Below are 20586 nucleotides of genomic sequence, written 5' to 3'. Positions count from 1 at the left end.
CATCAACTTCCCGGGGTCGTAACTTTGGCATACGATCTCTGTTTGATGTGTACAATATCTCGTTAAAATGATCTATCTGAGAACTACAACTTTAGCAATAGAAACATTGGTCCATGGACCCATGTTGCTCCCAGTTTTCCCAAGAAACGTCATTTAGGGCCTCAAAATGGCTCTGGAAGTTTAGGACCCGAAAAACTGCTAAAAATATTATATTCTGCTACAATTAAGGAAACTGAAAAGCTGAAAGAAACAATGGTGGGGGTGCAAGTGGAATTGGCAAGTGGCCATCAATATCCACCTCAATCAGAATGGTTGGAAGTCTCAAATAAGAAAATCAAAGCCCTTGAATATGGATCTTTTGAAGTATTGGAGAAGCTAAACAACAATGTTAACAAACTCATTGCCTTCTTATATGTGCATTTGCATATTAGCAAATGTGTAGATATTGAAATTCTATGAGCTATCCATGCTACATGAGGATTAAAGAGGTCATACCTTACCATTCCATAGACCACTTGGCTCTACAACCAAAATGATCAAAAAGCAATATTCTATAGAGGAAAATAAAAATGACCAACACGAGTCAACAATAATTTTTGTAGGTAGAATTAAAGTAGCAACTTCTAATCAAATGTCAAATGACGCTTTTGAGGAAAAAGTAATTTGTTTATCATCTCGTTCAAAACTAAGGCTTTTGGAGACCAAAAACTTCCCAAGATGGAAAGGGATCATCTAAAATGGCTTTGCCTATATTGCTTTATTAATACTCTAGAATGAGAAAAACAAAATTTCAGACCTATAAAGAAAAGTTTAGGTCATATTTTGAAAACTTCACTAACATATTAAAATTGAAGAATCTTTCCAATCAACATGTAAAAACTAAATTTCTCAAAAATCCCCATTTTAAATAAGATTAATTGATATCTTTCTAATAATACATCATTTACCTGAAAGATGTCTATATATAAAAATATATACTCCCAACAAGGTAGTGCTCCAATTATTCTATGTGAAGCCATATAAAAAGCACATCAACTAAACATGATCTATCACTATGAAATTAATAACATATAAGAATTAACTAAACATTTCATAAGTATTATAAAATTTAGTATTCTAATCTTCACAACTTGGGAAAATACAAACCGTTACTTAAAAAAGAAAATGGTTCAATTCTTAAAATAACAACCAAAATAAATAAAAAATAAAAAATAAATATTATAAAGAGGAAAATTAACCTTTATGAACAAAATTATTATTTATATATTCACAACAAATTTAATAATTCATGTACTTTGCATTTTAATTTAAAAATAAAACAAAAACCTAAAATATTTGACCACATTTTCCTAATAAATAATTTTTAATTATAATAATAATCTCTTAATTTTTCAGACAAACTTATTTTAATAAATTAAATTAAAATAGAATTTGAAGAATGATGTCATGTCATTTAGAGCCTTTAATATTATGCTATTGTCAATAAAGAGAGTGATAGTTAATATTTTAACTTTTTAATTAATTTACAATTAAATATATTTTTTAAATAAATTAATTTTATAATTAAATTATTTTATTTTTACGTATTAAAAAATACGCACGTTCGCTTTGACAGTTGGTCGATTCCACCATTAGAAATAATAATAATAAATAAATTGCCAAAATTAAAAATTAACTCTGCGCGCACTACCTCACAAGTCCCAAGACAAAACCCAAGAACATGACAAAATACCGAAGGCATCACGACCCTGTGGAAACTTTTGCTGCTGTTCACTCTAAACCCTTGCACTATTTATATCGCTAAATTTTGAAAGGAAAAGCCTAGTTGTGAAATCCTGTGATGCTCGTACATCATCAATCTGTTTGTATAGACATTGACCGTTTCTGCCATTTTTGGCGAAAAGCGAGCTCCACCATATTTTGCGAGAAAACATTGTAAATGTTCAGATCGGTTACAGAACGATCGGTTACAGCCGGCAAATTTAAGCCATTGTTTGGAAGAAAAATGCAGGTAGAACCCTTTTATTTTTTCGAACTCGAAAACTGTCATGCATTTCTTGGCTTATAGGGCTTAAGGTTTGCTCGTGTTGAAGAAAAAGAGGAATCCTCTGGTTGAAATGACAAGTTATTTGTTATCAACGATGTAAATTCACTAGCTTAACATGTCGGTAGGGTGTGCTTGAATTTGATTTAAAGGGGATTACATAAACACCATTTACATGTTGTTCCGTGGAATGTAGCTTGAGATCAGGGAAATATGTCTATTTAGACGACTTATTGCAAGTATACAGCAGGCATTTGCCAACATTTAAACCTTTTTACTTAAACAGCTTCAGATCGGGGAAACGATGTCTTTAACTGTCTTTTTTTGTTAAAGATCCAGTGTATTTATTATTATTGAATGCTTTTACTCTAAAATATTATTAGATATCAACTTTCCATATGGAGATTTGGAGATTGTGTGTTATGAAAGAGCCAAAGGAAGACCGTGCTGCTTGTCTTTTGCTTAGCATGACTTGAGAAGAAATGGGTAGCGCTTGTCTGGTTTTTAAAGTTTTCAGGGTTTTAGCCCTGGATCTAGGAAATCGTTTATATAATTGTTGTCATTATTGCAGAAATTAATTACATATACTAGTATTTGAACTTTCGTGATCTTTAAGCATGGTGAAAGTTATGTCTTAGCTTTGATCTGAAGTTAAAAATGATTAAAACCTTAAAGCATAGCCCTGGAACAAGGAAAATAGCCCACCTGCACTAAAAATTTACTGTGTATGACAGGTTTTGGAGCTTACTTTATTAATGTGTAGCTTGAGAAACTTGATTTGAATGGAGATCGCTTACGCTTACCACTTTTTGGTTTTGTATTTTTGTGCAGGGGAAATAACAAATCTAAGCTCCGTCTGACCTCAGAAGCCAATTCGTGCTTTTTAAGATATTGAAAGCTTCAAAAAAATGAGCGGCTGCAATGTCAAATAAATATCTGAAGTAAAATTGGCAATTTGAGTTTATAGAGGATTGGATTTTGGTATTTGGTGCAATGGATTTATGGTTTCTTAGGCTGATAAGGGTTCGCAAAGAACTCAGAACATATTGGGAGGATTTATTATGTGATCAAAATTAAACTAGAATTGAAGTAGTTATGGATATGGCTAGGTCCAGGCGCCCCCTTCCTCCCGTCGCGTTTGAAGATGGAAAGGACTCTGATAGTCACCTTTTGGAGAAGAAGCCTGGCTTTAATGCAGCTAAATTGCTCTGCATTTCTCTTGTGTGCTTACTTGTGTTACCGGCTCTTGTTTCTTTGAGGTACCACGCCCTTTCACAGGATTCAGTGCCTGGACAGAGTCAGATCCCACAGTTGCAGCAAAATCCAGGTCGCATTGTCGAGGAACAGGACATGGCTAGAACTCGTATTGGAGATGACAATTTGTTAGCAGATCAAACAGAAAATAACCAGGTGCGAGATGTCGATAGACATACAAATGGAAGAGATTTGGACAAGGAAAATGAAAATAGCTCATCAATAACCCAAAGTAAGCATTTTTAAAACATTTTAGATTTCTTACCTTTGTGCACTACCTCTGTTTAGGATCCTGCAGGTGAGTTTTATCTTTTATTTTATTTTTGACGTTGTTATTGTCTTCTCACAGAAAGGGGAAACTAATTATTATTCATGAAAGATTGTTGGGAAATCGGCCATACCCAGTAGGTCTCAAAATCCCACAGATCAGGTTTTCTTTTCAGAGCCTCCCTGGGGATAACTCTGCTCTTATTCTTCTGATTCCACAAAACTAAATTCTAAAAGTTCGGCCAAAACCTATTAAGCAGGGAAGCTAACCACGGAAACACGATTACATTTTGAAATTCTTCATGGTTTCTTCCATCGTTTTTGTTTTCCTGCTTGAATATTCTTCTTTACATTCTTTTGTCATGTGCTCCTTCTTGGTTTGAATCCACCACACAGAGTTCACGCCGAGAGATGTCAAAGCTGGAGGGTGGAAGGGAGCTTGGGAAACTACTCTGCTTGACCCTCAGTGCTGGATTGACTGTATTCCCCAGCTTCCATTGAAGCATATCGTTCTCTATGCACTGCTACCATCCCTCCGTGTCCCTCAGTCTCTTTATTTTGTTGAAAGTTTGGTAACAAAGCAATATTGTTTATATCATAATATCTGTTCACTTGTGAACTTGTGCTCTTTGGACTTAAACAGAAATCTATACATTAGCCTGCAGTCCTGTTGGCGTTTATCCTGAAATGATCTCGGATTCCATGAAAGTTTTCATTTCCGAGTATTTGGCCCCAATTACGTCATATCACAAATGATAAGCAAAAAAATGCAAGTTTTGAGTTCTGGCTTCAGGCTACTTTGCTTTAACATACATGGAGGAAGATTTGACATTGTTGTTGGATCCTTTTCCCATAGATAGACATTTATGTGTCCGGTACCATGCCCATGGAAGTGACTGACAATGCAATTTTGTGCTTGCAGGGATAGGAGGTAGTTCTCTTGAGAATGCAGATAATGGGGATTCATTACTAGATGGCTTACTTGCTGAAGGCATTTCCAGACGCAGTTGTAGGAGTAGGCATGAAGTATACCGCTATAGAAAAGTGTCCAAATATAAGCCATCAGCTTATTTGGTTGAAAGGCTTCGGAAATATGAAGCTCTGCACAGAAGATGTGGCCCAAGCACTGAAATATTCAATAAAAGTTTAGATCAACTAAAGGCTGGGAAAATAACTGGAGATGGAGATTGTCAATATATTGTATGGACTACTTACAGTGGATTAGGTAACAGGATAGTGACAATAGCTGCTACATTTCTTTATGCTCTCTTAACTAACAGGGTACTCCTGATTGACAGAGGTCATGACATGAGTGATCTATTTTGTGAGCCATTTCCCAACACTTCTTGGTTTCTACCGGCGGATTTCCCCTTGGCATTGTTACAACATTGCAATGAATCATCAATTCAGAGATATGGGAATCTGCTTAACAACAGCATTATCCAGGTGTATGAGAATGGCACTCTTAGCAGTTTGCCACATTACATTTATCTTCATCTTACCCACAACTATAATTTCCATGATAAATTATTCTTTTGTGAGAGAGAGCAGCATTTCCTTGAGCAAATACCGTGGTTGTTCTTAAAATCCAATAACTACTTTGTCCCATCTCTCTACTTGTTGCCTACATTTAACAAAGAATTGCATCATTTGTTTCCTGATAAAGATTCTGTTTTCCATCATTTGGGACGGTACCTATTCCACCCTTCCAATCGAGTTTGGGGTTTGATTACCCGTTTTTATCAATCTTATATGGCCTATGCAAAGCAAAGAATAGGCATACAGATCAGGACATTTGATCCTGGTTTTTTCTCACATATATCAGAGCAGGTTGTGGCTTGCAGTCTGAAAAATGGAGTATTACCCAATGTGTTGATTAATGATGAGGCGCTGGAAGATACTTATCTCAATGGGGACATGAAAAAGCCTTATGCGGTATTAGTCACCTCTCTACATTCTGGTTACTATGAAAGAATTAAAAGCATGTATTGGGAGCACCCGACACTGGATGGACAGCTTATAAGTGTCTACCAGCCTAGCCATGAAGAATGGCAGCAGACTGAGAAGCAATCTCACAATATGAAAGCCTGGGCAGAAATGTATCTTCTATCTTTATGTGATGTACTTATAACTAGCCCATGGTCAACATTTGGGTATGTAGCCCAAGGTCTTGGAGGCATAAAACCTTGGATTTTGTTTAAACCTGAGAATGACACCGCTGCAGATCCACCATGTCGTAAAGTCATGTCAATGGAGCCATGCTTTCATGCACCTCCATTTTATGATTGCCAAGCTAAAAAAGGTATAGACACTGGAAAAGTCTTTCCGTATGTGAAGCACTGTGAAGATGTGCCTTGGGGCCTTAAACTAGTAGAGAATGATGAACTGTAAGTTATACCTCTTTTGGTGTCTGAAGTTATTCTTCCTAATAGCGTCATTTATTTTGCATATAATATCCAGGCATCGAGGAGTCTGAAAAATGAATCTGGTCTTTTGGAGACTATGCCTGATTGATCTGATGCATAAATATGTTTTTTTCCTTTTGTTGTTACTGCATGTAATACAATATTATGTTCCCTCCTGCATAAGTATGTCTAGATTGTTTTTGCATTATTGTATAGTCAGTGCTTCTGCAAAAAACATTGTAAAATGCTGACAACATTGACAACGTCGAGCATGGACATTAACACAAGCTCATCTAAACCTGAAAATGATCTGTACATTGAGATTGTGAAGCTGAAGGATGCACATCTCCACTGTGAATCTTGAGGATGCATATCTAGATTTCAGAGGTTCACACAAAATGGCAGACCTATCAAATCTTAGATTAGAATGTGTCCTCTAACTTGATAACTTTGAGGTGCATCTCAGACCTGGGGTTAGATGGTCTACATTAGCGTGTGTGTATTCCAAGAAAAAAAACATAAGCGTAGATTTAATATTGTAAGAAAAACAAGATATATCTAGCAAGGGGCTTTTCCAACACAATGGAGAATAAGCTTTCTTTTCTTAAATTCTAAAAGATTAAACTTGGTACTACCTAAAAACTGAGCTTATACAATCATCCAAAGTGATCTTGGCATCAAATGCTAAAAGAAAAAAAGCATCACAACTTTTCAAAACGAAACAAATTTTCCACTTTTCCTGAGTGCTCCTGTACAGAACTATCACTGCTTCAAGTACACAATCTTCTTCAGTTGATTCTGCTAAGTCTAGCTGACCTTTTCAAAACGAAACAAATTTTCCACTTTTCCTGAGTGCTCCTGTACAGAACTATCACTGCTTCAAGTACAAAATCTTCTTCAGTTGATTCTGCTAAGTCTAGCTGACCTTTTCAAAACGAAACAATTTTTCCACTTTACCTGAGTGCTCCTGTACAGAACTGTCACTGATTCAAGTACAAAATCTTCTTCAGTTGATTCTGCTAAGTCTAGCTGACCTGGAAGGGATGAAGCTTCCTTAAATAGTTTATCGTTCTCATTTAATTTTCTGAAAACATGTTGAAAAGTGATAAGAACCAATAGATTTCCTAACTCCCTTGTCTCTTTTTATAATTGGGAGTATTAAGTTTTGAACTTATTCAATCCTCTCGCGTAATCAATAATAAGCTTGTAATCACCAAAATTTGAATAATGGATATAACTATGTCTGGCACAAGTCTTAGTCATAGCTGCAAAGCTTATAATTCAGTCCTATTATTTGTGCCTTGACCACAAGCTGATTCGAATGTAACAAAATGATTTTCTAATAGATATGTAATATTTCCAACTCCACAGTTACCTGGAGAACTTTGACTTGTACCGTCAAAATAACCCTAAGCTATTGATTGATTTCTATCTGAAGCTTTTAATATTCTTTGCTTCTTCTATGTCACAGCCTTCCAGATTCTCTTGTAAACATATCTCACCCTTCCAGATTCTCTTGTAAACATATCTCACCTCATGGCTAGGCTAACCTAATTTAGCAGTGTCTCTTTGCCTTGGAATGCCATTTTGTTTCTTGTTAGCCATATTGACCATACTATAGTGCATGGTAGAACCTTATGATTTGTAGTTGATTTGTTTTTATACCACCCATTAACTCATAAAAAAATATTTACTCTATCCCATATACCCTTTTCATTAGTCCCATATACCCTTTTCATTAGTCAGTGTGAAGACCCACACTTCTTAAAATCCCCTTGTTTCGTTAGTCCCATATACCCTTTTCATTAGTCAGTGTGAAGACCCACACTTCTTAAAATCCCCTTGTTTCGAATGGGCATTTTACTGCCTAAATTTACTTCCACCACTTCCTTTTTCCTTTTTCTCCATCTTCCATCCTAACCTCATATCCCAGATGTGCTGTGTAGTTCCTTAGGATTTGTTTTTTGATATTCCTTGAGGCTTTATGACATTATTTTCATACGTTAATCTAATAGCATTGTGGAGAGACAAAGAGAGGGAGTGAAAAGGGAGATGGAGAGAGAGGGAGAGATGAGAGTAGGAGGGAAGAGAGATAGAAGGGGAGAGGGGGAGCCTCATATCCCAGATGTGCTGTGTAGTTCCTTAGGATTTGTTTTTTGATATTCCTTGAGGCTTTATGACATTATTTTCATACGTTAATCTAATAGCATTGTGGAGAGACAAAGAGAGGGAGTGAAAAGGGAGATGGAGAGAGAGGGAGAGATGAGAGTAGGATGGAAGAGAGATAGAAGGGGAGAGGGGGAGATATAGATAGATATGGAGAAACATGTGTAGTTTTGCGGGTCATATAGAGAGATGAATAAGGAGAGATAGAGGGAGATAGAGATATAGATGGAAGGGGAGAGAGGAAATAAGAGAGATAGAGGGAGAGAGGGAGAAATATATAGATCCGAAGAGAGAGAGCATGTGTTTGGGGGTGTGAGATAGAGAGACAAATAAGGAGAGATGGAGGGAGATATCAATATAGATGGAGGGGGGAGAGAAAGGGAAGAAAATTACTTGCACTAGATGCATTTATTTCAATGTACAGATGTTGATTTCTAATCCTATTTGATTTCTTGCATTAGATGCATTGATTTCTATGTAGATGTTGATTTCTAATTCTATTTCATTGCTTGCATTAGATGCATTGATTTTATTAAATATTTTAATTTATAATCTTGTTTGATTGAGCTTGCATTAGATGCATTGATTTCAGTGTAGATGTTGATTCCTAATCCTATTTGATTGCTAGCACTAGATGCATTGATTTTAGTGTAGATGTTGATTTCTAATCCTATTTGATTGCTTGCAACATTAGATGCATTGATTTCAGTGTAGATGTTGATTTTTAATCCTATTTGATTGTTTGCATTAGATGCATTGATTTCAGTGTAGATGTTGATTTCTCATCCTATTTGATTGCTTGCATTAGATGCATTGATTTCAGTGAAGATGTTGATTTCTGATTTGATGTAACTAGATGTATGGTGTATATTAATTTCAAGGTAATTAGATTAACATTATGCATTGATTTTAGTGTAAGCACAAAAAAATCATTGATGACGTGCATTATGACTACACTTTTGTAGATAACCTCAAATGAGATCAAATCAAATAAAACTTATATTTGTAATTTTTACATCTCCACATCTTTTAAAATTGAATAGAACTTATTTAAATCATATTTGAGTTTTTAAAAATTGAATAAAACTTATTTCAATCACAAGGAATTGATTGAAATACTTGGATATCTAAGTAAATTTAGGAAAGTTGATAACATTACATAAAATTATAAAAGTATTCTTATATATTGTTTCTTGACCTATATATTAAATTTCAATATGATTGACTTATATCATGTTATGACTAAGCTTCAAAAGAAATAATATTGAATAAATCTTCTTTGTTGTTTACATGGCATCTTTTAAAATTGTATAAAACTTTTTTTTTCCAAAGGAAAAATCATAATCTTTCATTATATAGAAAAATTACATATAGTAGATTCTCAAGGCATATGCACAACTATTTACCCATGGCTAGTTCTAGATACATATCAGTAGATAAGTTATGGCGGTTGCCATTTCTTGTAGGTAGCAATTCAAAATTGTACAAAAATTACTTTGTAGAGGTGTTTAGTCTGATGATCCATATATATATGTACATAAATATTTCCAAAATGATAGCTGTTTATAAATAAAACCCAAAGTAAGATTGAAATTTAGGGCGTGTCCACCCTATGATATGCATGATCTATATATGGCCTATTATAGTATTGGTATTGTTCAGCATCGTCTTGTTCCTGGATCATCCACATACCTCGGGGTAGTATCATGGCCTCCTTGGAAACCCTGTCAACACTTTCGTTATATTCCTTGTAAATATGTTGACATGAAATTGAGTTAAAATTTGCTTTGAAGGTGACAACTTCGTCCAAAATATTTCTAAGTGAATGAGCATGACAATGATTTGTATTGTTGAACCAATTTATAGTGATTTTAGAATCCCCGAAAATCTGAATGGTTGTGCAATCATGAGCTAATGCAAAATGCGGTAGCTGTCTGAGGGTGATAAGTTCGGCGAAGTTGTTTGTCCCTTCCCCCAAACCAAGTTGGACTTTGTATGAGTGTTGTTCTGATATATGTAGAATGAAACTGCCTCCACAACCATGGTCTTGGGCTGTGCCATCGAAGAAAAACCATGGGCATGATTTGTCAATCGGTCCTAGGGAGAGAGTACGCCGAGTGGGGGGATGGATGACTTCCGGATTTCATGGTAAGCTACCACTGCCTTCGCAATGATGAGAGGTGAGCGAGCCACAACTTCATTGAAAATAATATTATTCTGGGTAAGCCAAATAGTCCAGCACAGGAGGAGAGGTAAGCATAGTTTTTTGTCGTGGTGTGCAGCAAACCAAGAGTTCCAAACATGTGGAATAGGGGGTCCCTACCACATTTCCTAGATGGATAGAGACTATGCAGTCGAATTCCACAGCTGGGCAATTGTAGGATAGTGTAGAAATAAATGCTCATTTGTTTCAGAGTCTTGTTTACACATAACACACCAATGCGGCCCATAGATAGATTTGTGGATGAGGAAATCTCTCGTGGGTGTTTTATCGCTGAGCACACTCCACATAAACAGAGCCCAAGGTGGTGCTTTCAGTTTCCATAGTTGACGCCACCGTTCCTGTATTGTCTCTGGCTTGCGATCCGAGAGGAGAGAGAGGTAACCAATTTTCGGGGTGTATTTGCCATGTTCAACTAGAGTCCAAACAAGTTTGTTTGGTCCTTTTATACAAACATGTGCCTTAGACAGAGTAGTTAAATATCCTTCCCAAGTTTGATACCACTATACAGGGATTACAGGGATTCCAAAATTGTGAGCTGACAACCATGCTTGCTCGAATAGAGTGATGTGTTCCCTGTTTGCCAGCTGTGCAACCACCTTGATGTCCCTTTGATGTAGGTGGTGTATCAAGTCAGGGGGGAGCTGATGGGAGCTGATATCTGTTGCCTCCCCTGATCCATGGATCCATACCGATGTGCACTGGATTTCCATCATTTATTCTCTAAGCCAGGCCAGCTCTGATAAAAGGCATAGTTTGCAGAATTGCCTTCTAGACAATAGAAATGCCAGTGCGTGGCCAAACTGGCAAGCATACCCAATCCATGAGTTGCTGTGGCCAGACATATTTGTGGTATGTAACAGTGGTCCAAAGATTCTGTGCTGTGAGGAGAGTCCAGCCCATCTTTGCTGCTAAAGCTTGTGCAAAGACAACCAGATCCTTTAATCCCCAACCGCCCCATTTTTTAGGTAAAGAATTTTTTTTCCAACTAACCCAAGCAAATATTTTTCCTTCTTTTTGTCCGTTCTAGAGGTATTTGCAGCATATCCTTTGGATATAGGTAAGAATTCCTCGAGGGATCCAGGCCAGCGACATCTAGTACATAGGTGTGGCTTCCAGAACATATTTGATGAGGATAAGGCACCCGGCCTTGGAAAGGAATCTATGGTTCCAATTTTTCAGTCTCTTCTCTATTTTGATCACCAACCAGATCCAATCTGCAATCCGGTAGCTATGTGGTTTGATCCAAAACCCCAAATATTTTAGGCCATTTGCTAGAGTGTGCAGTTGATAAGGGAAGAAAAGATGGGCAACTCTGTCTTCCCGAGGGGAGGTGTGTGACAAAGTGATAGTGGACTTGGCTTGATTAGCAACCATACCAGTGGCACGTGCAAAGAGTGTTAAGATTTCAAGGAAAGTGGTGGAGTCCCAGATGTTACCATCAAGAAGGATAAGGACATCGTAAACAGAAAGGAGGTGAGTGAGGTAGCGGAGATCGCTCATTTTCAATCTTTTGAGTCTACCATCTCTTTTTGCAGTTGCAATGAGCTTGTTGAGTCCCTCTATCACAATCAGGAACAATAGGGGAGAGAGAGGGCATCCTTGTCGAAGTCCCCGTTCCATATGAAAGAAATTCGAGGCTGATCCATTTATGAGAACACTAAAGGATGCCAAGGTGATGCAGCACATGATCCAATCCGTGAATGCTGATGGGAAACCCAGGTGTATAAGAATCATCTTTATATAAAGCCAACTGACTCAGTCAAAAGCCTTTGCAAGATCGATCTTTAGGATAATACCTTTCAAATTTTTGACTTTGATAGAGTGTAAAGCCTCCTGTGCCGTTCCAATGGCCTCGTGGATCTGATGGTCCTGTAGGAAAGCAAATTGCTCAGGGGAAATATGGTGGGAGAGAATGGGGCAGAGCCTATTTGCGATGATCTTGGTAATGATTTTATACAAAGAGTTGCACAGAGAGATTGGGTGGAAGTCATTGAATGATGATGGGGACTTAGACTTAGGAATCAGGGCAATAAAAGTAGAGTTTATGGCCTCATACATTTTGCCAGTGATCCTGCATTCTTCGACTACTTTGAGGAGATCTTGTCCTATAAGCTCATAAAAAGCCAGATAGAATTCAATAGACCATCCATCTGGTTCAGGGCTTTTATATTTTTTAAACCATTTCAGTGTCCCTTCAAGTTCTGCAGAGGAGACTGGGGCAGTGAATTCTTCTATTGTGTCCAAATCGAAAAAACTGGGGAAATGTCCCGCCAAACGAATTATTTCTGCAAGATTTGCAGCCGGTGGTGCTTTGTAGAGTTGTTGGAAGTGAGAGTTTCCCAGATGTGAAAGATGGCTGAATGTATTAGCAATACCTCCATCATGCATGGGCATGTTCCAGATAGTGTTTGAGACTTTTCGCCCCTTGGCATAATTCTGAAAGAACTTTGTATTCTCGTCTCCAGCTTTTAGCTAGGTCGCTCTGCTCTTGAGGCGCCATGACTCCTCCCTTTCCTTTAGGATTTTGGATCGTTGATTTTCCAATTCAATAAGGTGGGTCTTTGCTTCTGCAAATATGAAGCCCTTATTCTGGTCATCCAGTAGAACAACCAATGATGACTCGACTGTGGCGAGGGTGTTGTCATCCTTTAGGGTTTTATCCTTTGCCCATTGCATAGATAATCTCTTGAGCTGAGTGAGGTTGTAGCAGAATCCTTCAGCTAGGGTGCGACCCCTTGTGGGAGGGTTTGCCAGCCAAAAATCAGTGATTAATTTGGAATAGGTTGTGTCCTGTAGCCAGGTTGAGTTGAATTTGAATGGTGCTTTGGGCTTTTTTGGAGGACCTGTGATTTCCAAGAAGATAGGGGAGTGATCTGAGATACCTCCAGATCCGACCCATTGTCTGTAGAGGGATAATTTCTGTAACAGTGGGGTCTTGATTAGAAATCTGTCCAGTCTTCTGGCTAAAGCCGCCTCCCCAACTCTCTTGTTTCTCCATGTGGGCAATGGTTTAATCATGGGGATATCAGTCAATTGGGCGAGTTCCAAAAGTGCTTCCATGGTATCAGAGAGCGGGTCAACCTGTGCAGAAGAGCCCCAGGACTCGCCATATCCAATGGAAAAATTTAGATCTCCACCAATGATGAGGTTTTCCAGCGAGGTGATGGAGAGGTTTAAGAGCCGATTCCAGAAGGCCTCTCGCCCTTGGTAGGGCCCATATACATTGATGACTCGAAGGTCCATACCAAGGTCAACAGAGAACACATCTATCCCAATGAAACCCACCCCTCCCCAAGTAGATTTAAGGTTGATGGAGCGAGGGTTATATCCCAGAGCCAAACTGCCAGATCTCCCGGCTGCATCTAGGGAGAGGAAAGTCCAGCCAGGTTTTAGAGATCCCAGGATACAGGTAATGTGATCTGCCTCACCTAGGGTTTCTTGTAGGAATATGATGTCAACTAGTTTGGATTCAAAAAGTCTACGGAGGGCTAGCTAGCCATGCCCCTACAATTGAAAGATAACCACTTCATGGAGGTAACTGATCATGGGTGTTCAATGCTCTAAGAACCCGGTCCAAGGATGTTTGTCTTCCAGAGACCACCTCGGCCCCTGCCTGTAGGATGGCTTTCGAGAGGAAGGATTTCGGCTGCGAGGGGGTTTGAGGGGTAGCGAAGGAGTCACTAGGCCCAATCTAGAGCGGGGAGGAGAGGATTCAGATGAGAGGGAGCGGGGCCACAGATTGTATGAGTGGGGGGGGGTGGTGGGGTTGGATGATGCAGAGGATGGAAGGGGGGTGGGTCGGATGATGTAGAGGATGGGGGGGGGACTAGAGGAGGCTTCGAGAGGGAAAGAAGGGGAGGTTGTAGAGAAAACAGGCTGATGGGAGATCAGGGGGCAGGGGATGGGAGGGAGGATGGCAGTTTGTTCTAATACTGATGCATTGTGCAGATGGAGTGCAGAACATGCAATAGTAGAAGAAAAAACAGGGTGAGATAGAGGAGGATTACCTGAGGTGCGTGCCCTAGATCGAGTCATCGGTGGTGATGGTGGGCGAGGGGGGTTGACAGGAGCTTGTTGTAGCTACTGAGCTGAGGTATCCTTTCCGAATGAAGGGAATGCTGTTGGTGGAGTCTTCTCAGGGGTGGCTGTAGTAGTCTTGTCCATCCCTCCATCTGTTCCCACTGGAGAGTCAGGAGCCTTTCGAACTAGGGGGAATTCTTTGAAAAGATGCCCGACTTTGTGATAGCGACGACACCTGAACGACATGCCCTCATAATCTAGGATTTGAATCCTCGTAAAGTTCCACCACTGTAGAGTTATTTTCTCCTCCAAGCCTTCCCGAGTATCCAGGTGTACCAGGATGCGGGCTAAAGTGCGGTTCTTTGACTGAATGAAGGATTTATCATAGTCCAGGTATGTGCCTAGAGTGTTCCCAATGCGTACAAATACCTCTTTAGACCAGTATTGAAGGGGAAATCTCGACAATCTTACCCCAAGGGGGCCAACTCTAATCTGCGCTCTTTCTGGATCGAAGAGAGGGCTCCATCACTTTAGTAGGACTGGGGCCATTTCTATGTGCCAATACCTGGCGAGCGCCATATTTGTGTATTCTTCCAGAGCGAAGTGGAGTGCAAACCTCGGGGTAGGATCTGCACCTTAGGTAGCTTCTTAAAGATTTTCCCCCAAATCTCTTTTATCCATAGCATAAGACGCTCCGCCGAATAGTTTCTCCCTCGAACCCTTCCCACCAGAACTTTGCTTGTCGTGTCTGCTACTTCTCCCATGGTGAGTCCTTCCATAAATTTGATGGTGAAGTCCTTTCCAGAGGCCTTGACGCACTTGGTTTTTCTTTTCCTTGTTCTCGGCGCTGTTGGGTGATCCTCCAGTGGGTCCAAAGGACTGAGATTCTCCTGCTAAGTTTGCTGAGTCGTGGTACTTACCTTGATGACACGGGTTCCAAAGCACCCAGATGGAGGGGCTGAAGAGATTGCCGTCACGAAGTCGCTGTGGGGGCCGTGACTCTTGGGCTGAGGAGCTGGTTCCGTTGGAATGTCGAGGCCCGGGGAGGAGGAAGGATTTATCGGGAAGAGGTGGTCCACAGGAGGCGCGAGGTCGAACAATGGGGACGAGGGCGAGTAGGCGACCAAGAGGTTTAAGGTCCCGCGAGAGAGTGGAGGGCAATAAAGGGCTGGGGATTCGATAGATAGGGTAGCAATGTGGAGAGTGGATGCAAATGGCCTAGCGAGGGAGACAACTGGAGATGGGTTCGTACACGACGGAGCAGCAGAAGAAGCTAGGGTCGATGTAGGGTTAGGGCACTAGAAAATAGTTAATGATCTGGGTAAGGGTTTGGTGAGTAGTCGACCGTTTCGAGGTCCATGTCTTCCATCCTGTAGCTGAAACGGAGACTGTAACAGTCAGATTGCGGAAGCAGGTGCGCAGGTGGAGGGCAGCTGGTAGCGGAGGGAGCCAGGAGGATTACAGATGGCTGCAGTTAACCGTAATCAAGGACGCGACTAGGATAAAACGTTCGGTGAACTGCCATCGCCACTCTAGGATCTTCCTCCTAGTAGGCTTCACTTATGCATGGGTTCACCCTCCTCTCCATGTTATGAACATCTCAGCAAAGTATTTAGTTTTATTCAAAATTGAATAAAACTTATTTCAATCCTATTTGTGTTTTTTATTGAACCTTGAGATAAGAAATTGATTGAAATACTTAAAAAAGTTGACCATGTAATGGTATATGTGCGGGTAAAAAAAAAATCATATATAGATTTTTTATTATAATATAGATGACTTTAAAATTCAAATAATTTATTTTTTAAATTGAATTGTAATAACATACATGATGATTGCACTAAAAGACACTTTCTATAAGCCAATATGAAGCATGATTGTAATTTTTTCATGTTCAATATTAAATTGATATATCATCTATTTTAGTTCATTTTAAGTATCAAAGTGACATGTATCATAATTTAAGATTGTACTTATTTTTTTAGTCTATGAAATTAGAAATCAAAATTGTTATATTTTGTAATAAAAGTCATAATATATAGATTTTTTTTTAAAACTAGCGAAATAATTTTAATAGATCCATAAACTTAAAAAATGAATGAACATCCATAAACAAGATTAATACAAATCCATAAACTAAAATAATGAATGTATCAATAAACTATTCATATTAAAATATATACAAGTTACAAATATCACATGAACATCTATAAATTGAAATAATAAGCATCCATAAACTAAAATAATGTTCATGTACATCCTTAAACTATCCATGTATGAAAATATACAAAGTTTATATCACATGTGAATGTGCTCTATGAAAAGGGCCTCAAAATATGCAAACTATCCACTCTAAGTACTGGTGAAACTCCTATGTGAGTTCTATCGCACAAAGTAAGCGTCCATAAGATGGTACTACAATATAACAAAATTCACACTAATTAGATGATTATTTTTACAAAATAAACAATATGGAAATAAATTATTTTGAACCACATTTTTAATTACATATATGAATCTACTAACCTTAATCGAGTCTAAATGCAAGTCAAATAGGATGGGGGTCTGATGAATATGGGTTTGGTGCTCCCTTGCCTGTGGCACAATAATTGGGGCTTGCATTGATGGACCCACATCGTTAGTGCCTCTATACCCAACATAACTATGACATCAAAAACACTCTGCATAGGGCGCTTGTGTACACAATGGCAAGGGAAAATTATAATTAGTCTACGAATTAATTAGCATATTTTTGTAACTTAAAAGAAGAAAATGTTGAAACCTTAGAAATAAAAAAGTTTACCTCGACTTCTGGTCCATGTGGTTGTACATAGTGACTCTCTTCCACATGAGTGTTATGAGGTGGAGGTGGAGGAGAACCCATGGAAACATGCTCTCGTGGAGGATGGCTTTGTTGATCAACTACGCCCTCGGATGACCTCATAAGTTCATCCATGTAGTTGTGTTGTGTCTACATGTTATCATGAACTTATTAATATAAATGCAATCTAATATAAATTAGAAATTAATATAAATAATTATGCATAATTTGACAACAAGAGTCAAAAGTTTCGTATATATATGTACCCGGTCTGTGTCATTCGGGCTGTGCACCCTCCAAGTATCACATATGACATCACGATACATACATGCATATGTCAAAAGCTATTTAATGGGTAAACTCGTGAGAAATGAATCATTATATAAAGGAACTGGCGGGTCACGAGGCAATGGTGGCGATCTCCTAATCTCTCCATGAAATGCAACAAATGCATTGACCAATGATGTCCGCATGCTATCTACAATGGTATCCCTAGTCTCAGCACCAAGTTGCGACGAATCCTCTAGCTCTGTCGGAAATACCACGCTCTGAGACGATAGTGGCAAGAATCTCGAAGTTGGTGGTACATGCCAAGGGTCCCTACGAGCCACCTTGCGATCATATGTACGTTCCAAGACGATTCCATAATAATGAGATCCGATATCAGTGTAATCTCACCTCATATGTAACATGAACTCTGCATATATGCTTGGAAAAATAAATGACGACTTTTATGGGCGGGGAACTGGCCCCAAACTCTAATGAATCAATCATACACGAAAGGTGTTGCATCAACATTCTTAAAACATTTTAGTGGAATCAGATCTTTATGTTTAGCAGGGTGATTTAATGTTCTTGGTGGCCTCTTTCACCACCTCCAAAGTATGTGGGTCTTTAACTTCACACCTCCTAATCCTCTATATGGATTGTAGGTGATTTGAAAATGAAACTACTTGTTTTTATTGTTCAAGGTATTCATTTCCATTAAATTATATGTGCAAACTGTTATTCATGTCTTGCAATTGAAACAAAGTGTTTTTTGGTAAATTTATGAGTCTTTTGTGTGAAGGAGTGCTATTTCATTTTATTGTTCAGCATATCAAATTTGAAAAATACAGCAAGATAAATTCACATAATATAACACAACAGCTGATAAGGTACTTCACCCCTCTTGGGCTACATCTGCCGGGTCCAAGGCTCCCGAATGGGCATGTCCTTGCTCTTATTAGATGCTCAAAATGGTTATACAGTGATAAGAAAGCCTAAATAGGCAAAATAAGCCATGAAAACGAGTTCAGAACACAGAAAAAAGTCAAGAATGGTTTTTGTTTCACCTCCAATGGTTAACCATAACTCAATACAGCTCCAACACTCCCTAGGCCTTGATGGCTCTCCAAGCTTCTCTACTGAAAAAGTACCTGAAGATTATCTCCATTGGCTTTGAAACCTGTACCATTGGCTCTAGAATGCTCAGAATACCCAAAATAAAAAAAAAATTCGCTCCAAAAAGATCTCCCTAGTGAAAGTTATGAACTCTAGAAGTTTTCTCCAGTTTTTCCTAAAAAAACTCCACTAAGTTTGGCTTAATTGGAGTTAGGCCCGCTAACTTTGGCAAGGGCACCTAAATTGGCGGATTCCGCCTAGCTGACCATAACCGTCAACCTAAACCACGTGCATGTGACCGAGATTCTAGCGGCAGTTTCGGTTGGCGGATTAACTAACCATGATCGTCGGAGTAGAGACCTGTGGTTCCGAGTCCTTGGTTTTATGGATAGGGGGCTGGCCCCTTTCCGCCCCAAACATCACTTCATCAAACTTTAAATATGATATAAGTCCATTGCATGTTAAGAACCATCGTGTAGGCGGGCCGGTCGGGCCTGTGGGCTGGCAGCGTGGAGACCTGCGATCGAATCCTGTAGACTCTCAAATAATTTTGCCATAATAAACTTCGGTCTTGGGGCCACGTGGAGGCCTCTGGGCAGGCCATGTGGCATCCATCAATTGGCCAGCAAGGCATATTTCTAGGGAATATTTCGAGGAATATTCTCATTTAATATTTTTTATTTCAAGTCAACCTAAGTCAAATTGGACTTTTTGAAAGAAATTGTAAACTTCAAACTTGAATAAATTTCACATACAATGTCGGATTTGAGTGCCATTCATGGCTACAGAATCGTTCCGACGATGCCTATCCTTTCGTTCTATTTTCAAACAATTATGAGCAATTCAAAATTTGAGCATTTTTTCCACTTAGGACATGATCAGCTGATCACACCTCCCAAATGGGAAGCTTTTGGACCCCAAAAGCTCTCTGATTACTGAAAATGAAGACGAGGAAACTGATTCTCCACTCTTCCAACCTTAAATAACTGAAATCTTCTCAACTTCATCAAATTGAGCTTCTCATCAAAAGATAAATTTTCCCTTGAATTCACTGACCGACCGTTGCTAAAATTGACTGAGTCATGATGCAAATTCTTGAAATTTGCAGAACAGCAACTATATTTTGCAGAAAGCATACTGTTTCTACAATGGTCAAACTTCAAATAAGACTTAAAATAAAATTCACCTTGCCAATTGTTCACATGGTGAATTTTTGCTGAATGAGCCTTGTACTTGTGCCGAATCCCAACCAAGTTTTCTCGTCATACCAATCTGTCATTCTAAAACCAACATTGACCCATGCTGAACTGTGTGCCCTCTTTGCTTGCATGCCTTTCCTTCTCATGGAATCTTGCACCGCTTTGCACCGACACTTCGTTCTTTGCACCGATCGACACCAAAGGTATCTTGTGCAACCTTTTGTCATCTTCTTTCAAAGACAAATTGTTATCAGATTGAAACATATCATCATTTATATCAGCAATAATATGAAAAGGAAATTGTACAAAATCTTGTTGTTTAACCATCAACAAAGTCAGATTTTGACTTTGTTGATGGTTAAAGAAGATTCTAGCTTCTTCTTATGTGCTCTCACAATGTACTCTTTTCCATCCTTGAACAAGTGATACTTATTCTCATGGCGATGGCAGATTTCCTTTCTGTCAAATAGATATGGACTACCCAACACAACACCTGTATGTCAAGCGGTACTACATCTAGTTCAACCCAATCAACATAATGAGTTGTTATGGCGAAGCGCAAGATACACTTCTTTGAGACTTGTAAGTTTGCATCCTTGCATATCCACCCAAGTGGATAAGGCTTTGGATGTGGAATTGTCTCAAGTTTCAACTGTTTGACCAAGTCTTATGAGATGAGATTAGCTTGAGACCCAGTATCAAAAAGTGTGTCTATCTTTGTGTGGTTTGAGATTATCCTCGCATGAAATAGCTCTATCCCCCTCTTTTCATTTTGAGTTTCTTTGTGACAGTTTAATGTGCTA

The 20586-nt window shown here is 38.9% G+C and overlaps 1 protein-coding gene across 2 annotated transcripts; it reads left to right on the top strand.

Moving 5' to 3' along the window:
• The first annotated feature begins 1712 nt into the window (after positions 1–1712).
• On the top strand, positions 1713–6156 carry LOC149164164 (galactoside 2-alpha-L-fucosyltransferase-like). 2 transcript variants are annotated; one of them, XM_089431980.1, is made up of 3 exons: positions 1713–2011; positions 2876–3530; positions 4488–6156. In XM_089431980.1, exons 2-3 carry the CDS (start codon positions 3140–3142, stop codon positions 5954–5956), a joined length of 1860 nt encoding a protein of 619 aa, XP_089288106.1. In that variant the 5' UTR covers positions 1713–2011; positions 2876–3139; the 3' UTR covers positions 5957–6156. The 2 variants fall into 2 exon arrangements, with proteins under 2 accessions (XP_089288106.1, XP_089288107.1); XM_089431981.1 differs by lacking the exon at positions 1713–2011 and adding an exon at positions 2065–2143.
• The last annotated feature ends 14430 nt before the right edge of the window (positions 6157–20586 follow it).

This window comes from Pinus tabuliformis, chromosome 5_1 (assembly GCF_031772625.1).
Source record: "Pinus tabuliformis cultivar Carrire ecotype Pingquan chromosome 5_1, CPIR1, whole genome shotgun sequence".
Taxonomy (NCBI): Eukaryota; Viridiplantae; Streptophyta; class Pinopsida; order Pinales; family Pinaceae; genus Pinus; species Pinus tabuliformis.
Note: the sequence above shows the minus strand (reverse complement) of the source record. Positions and strands in the feature narration are given on the sequence as shown.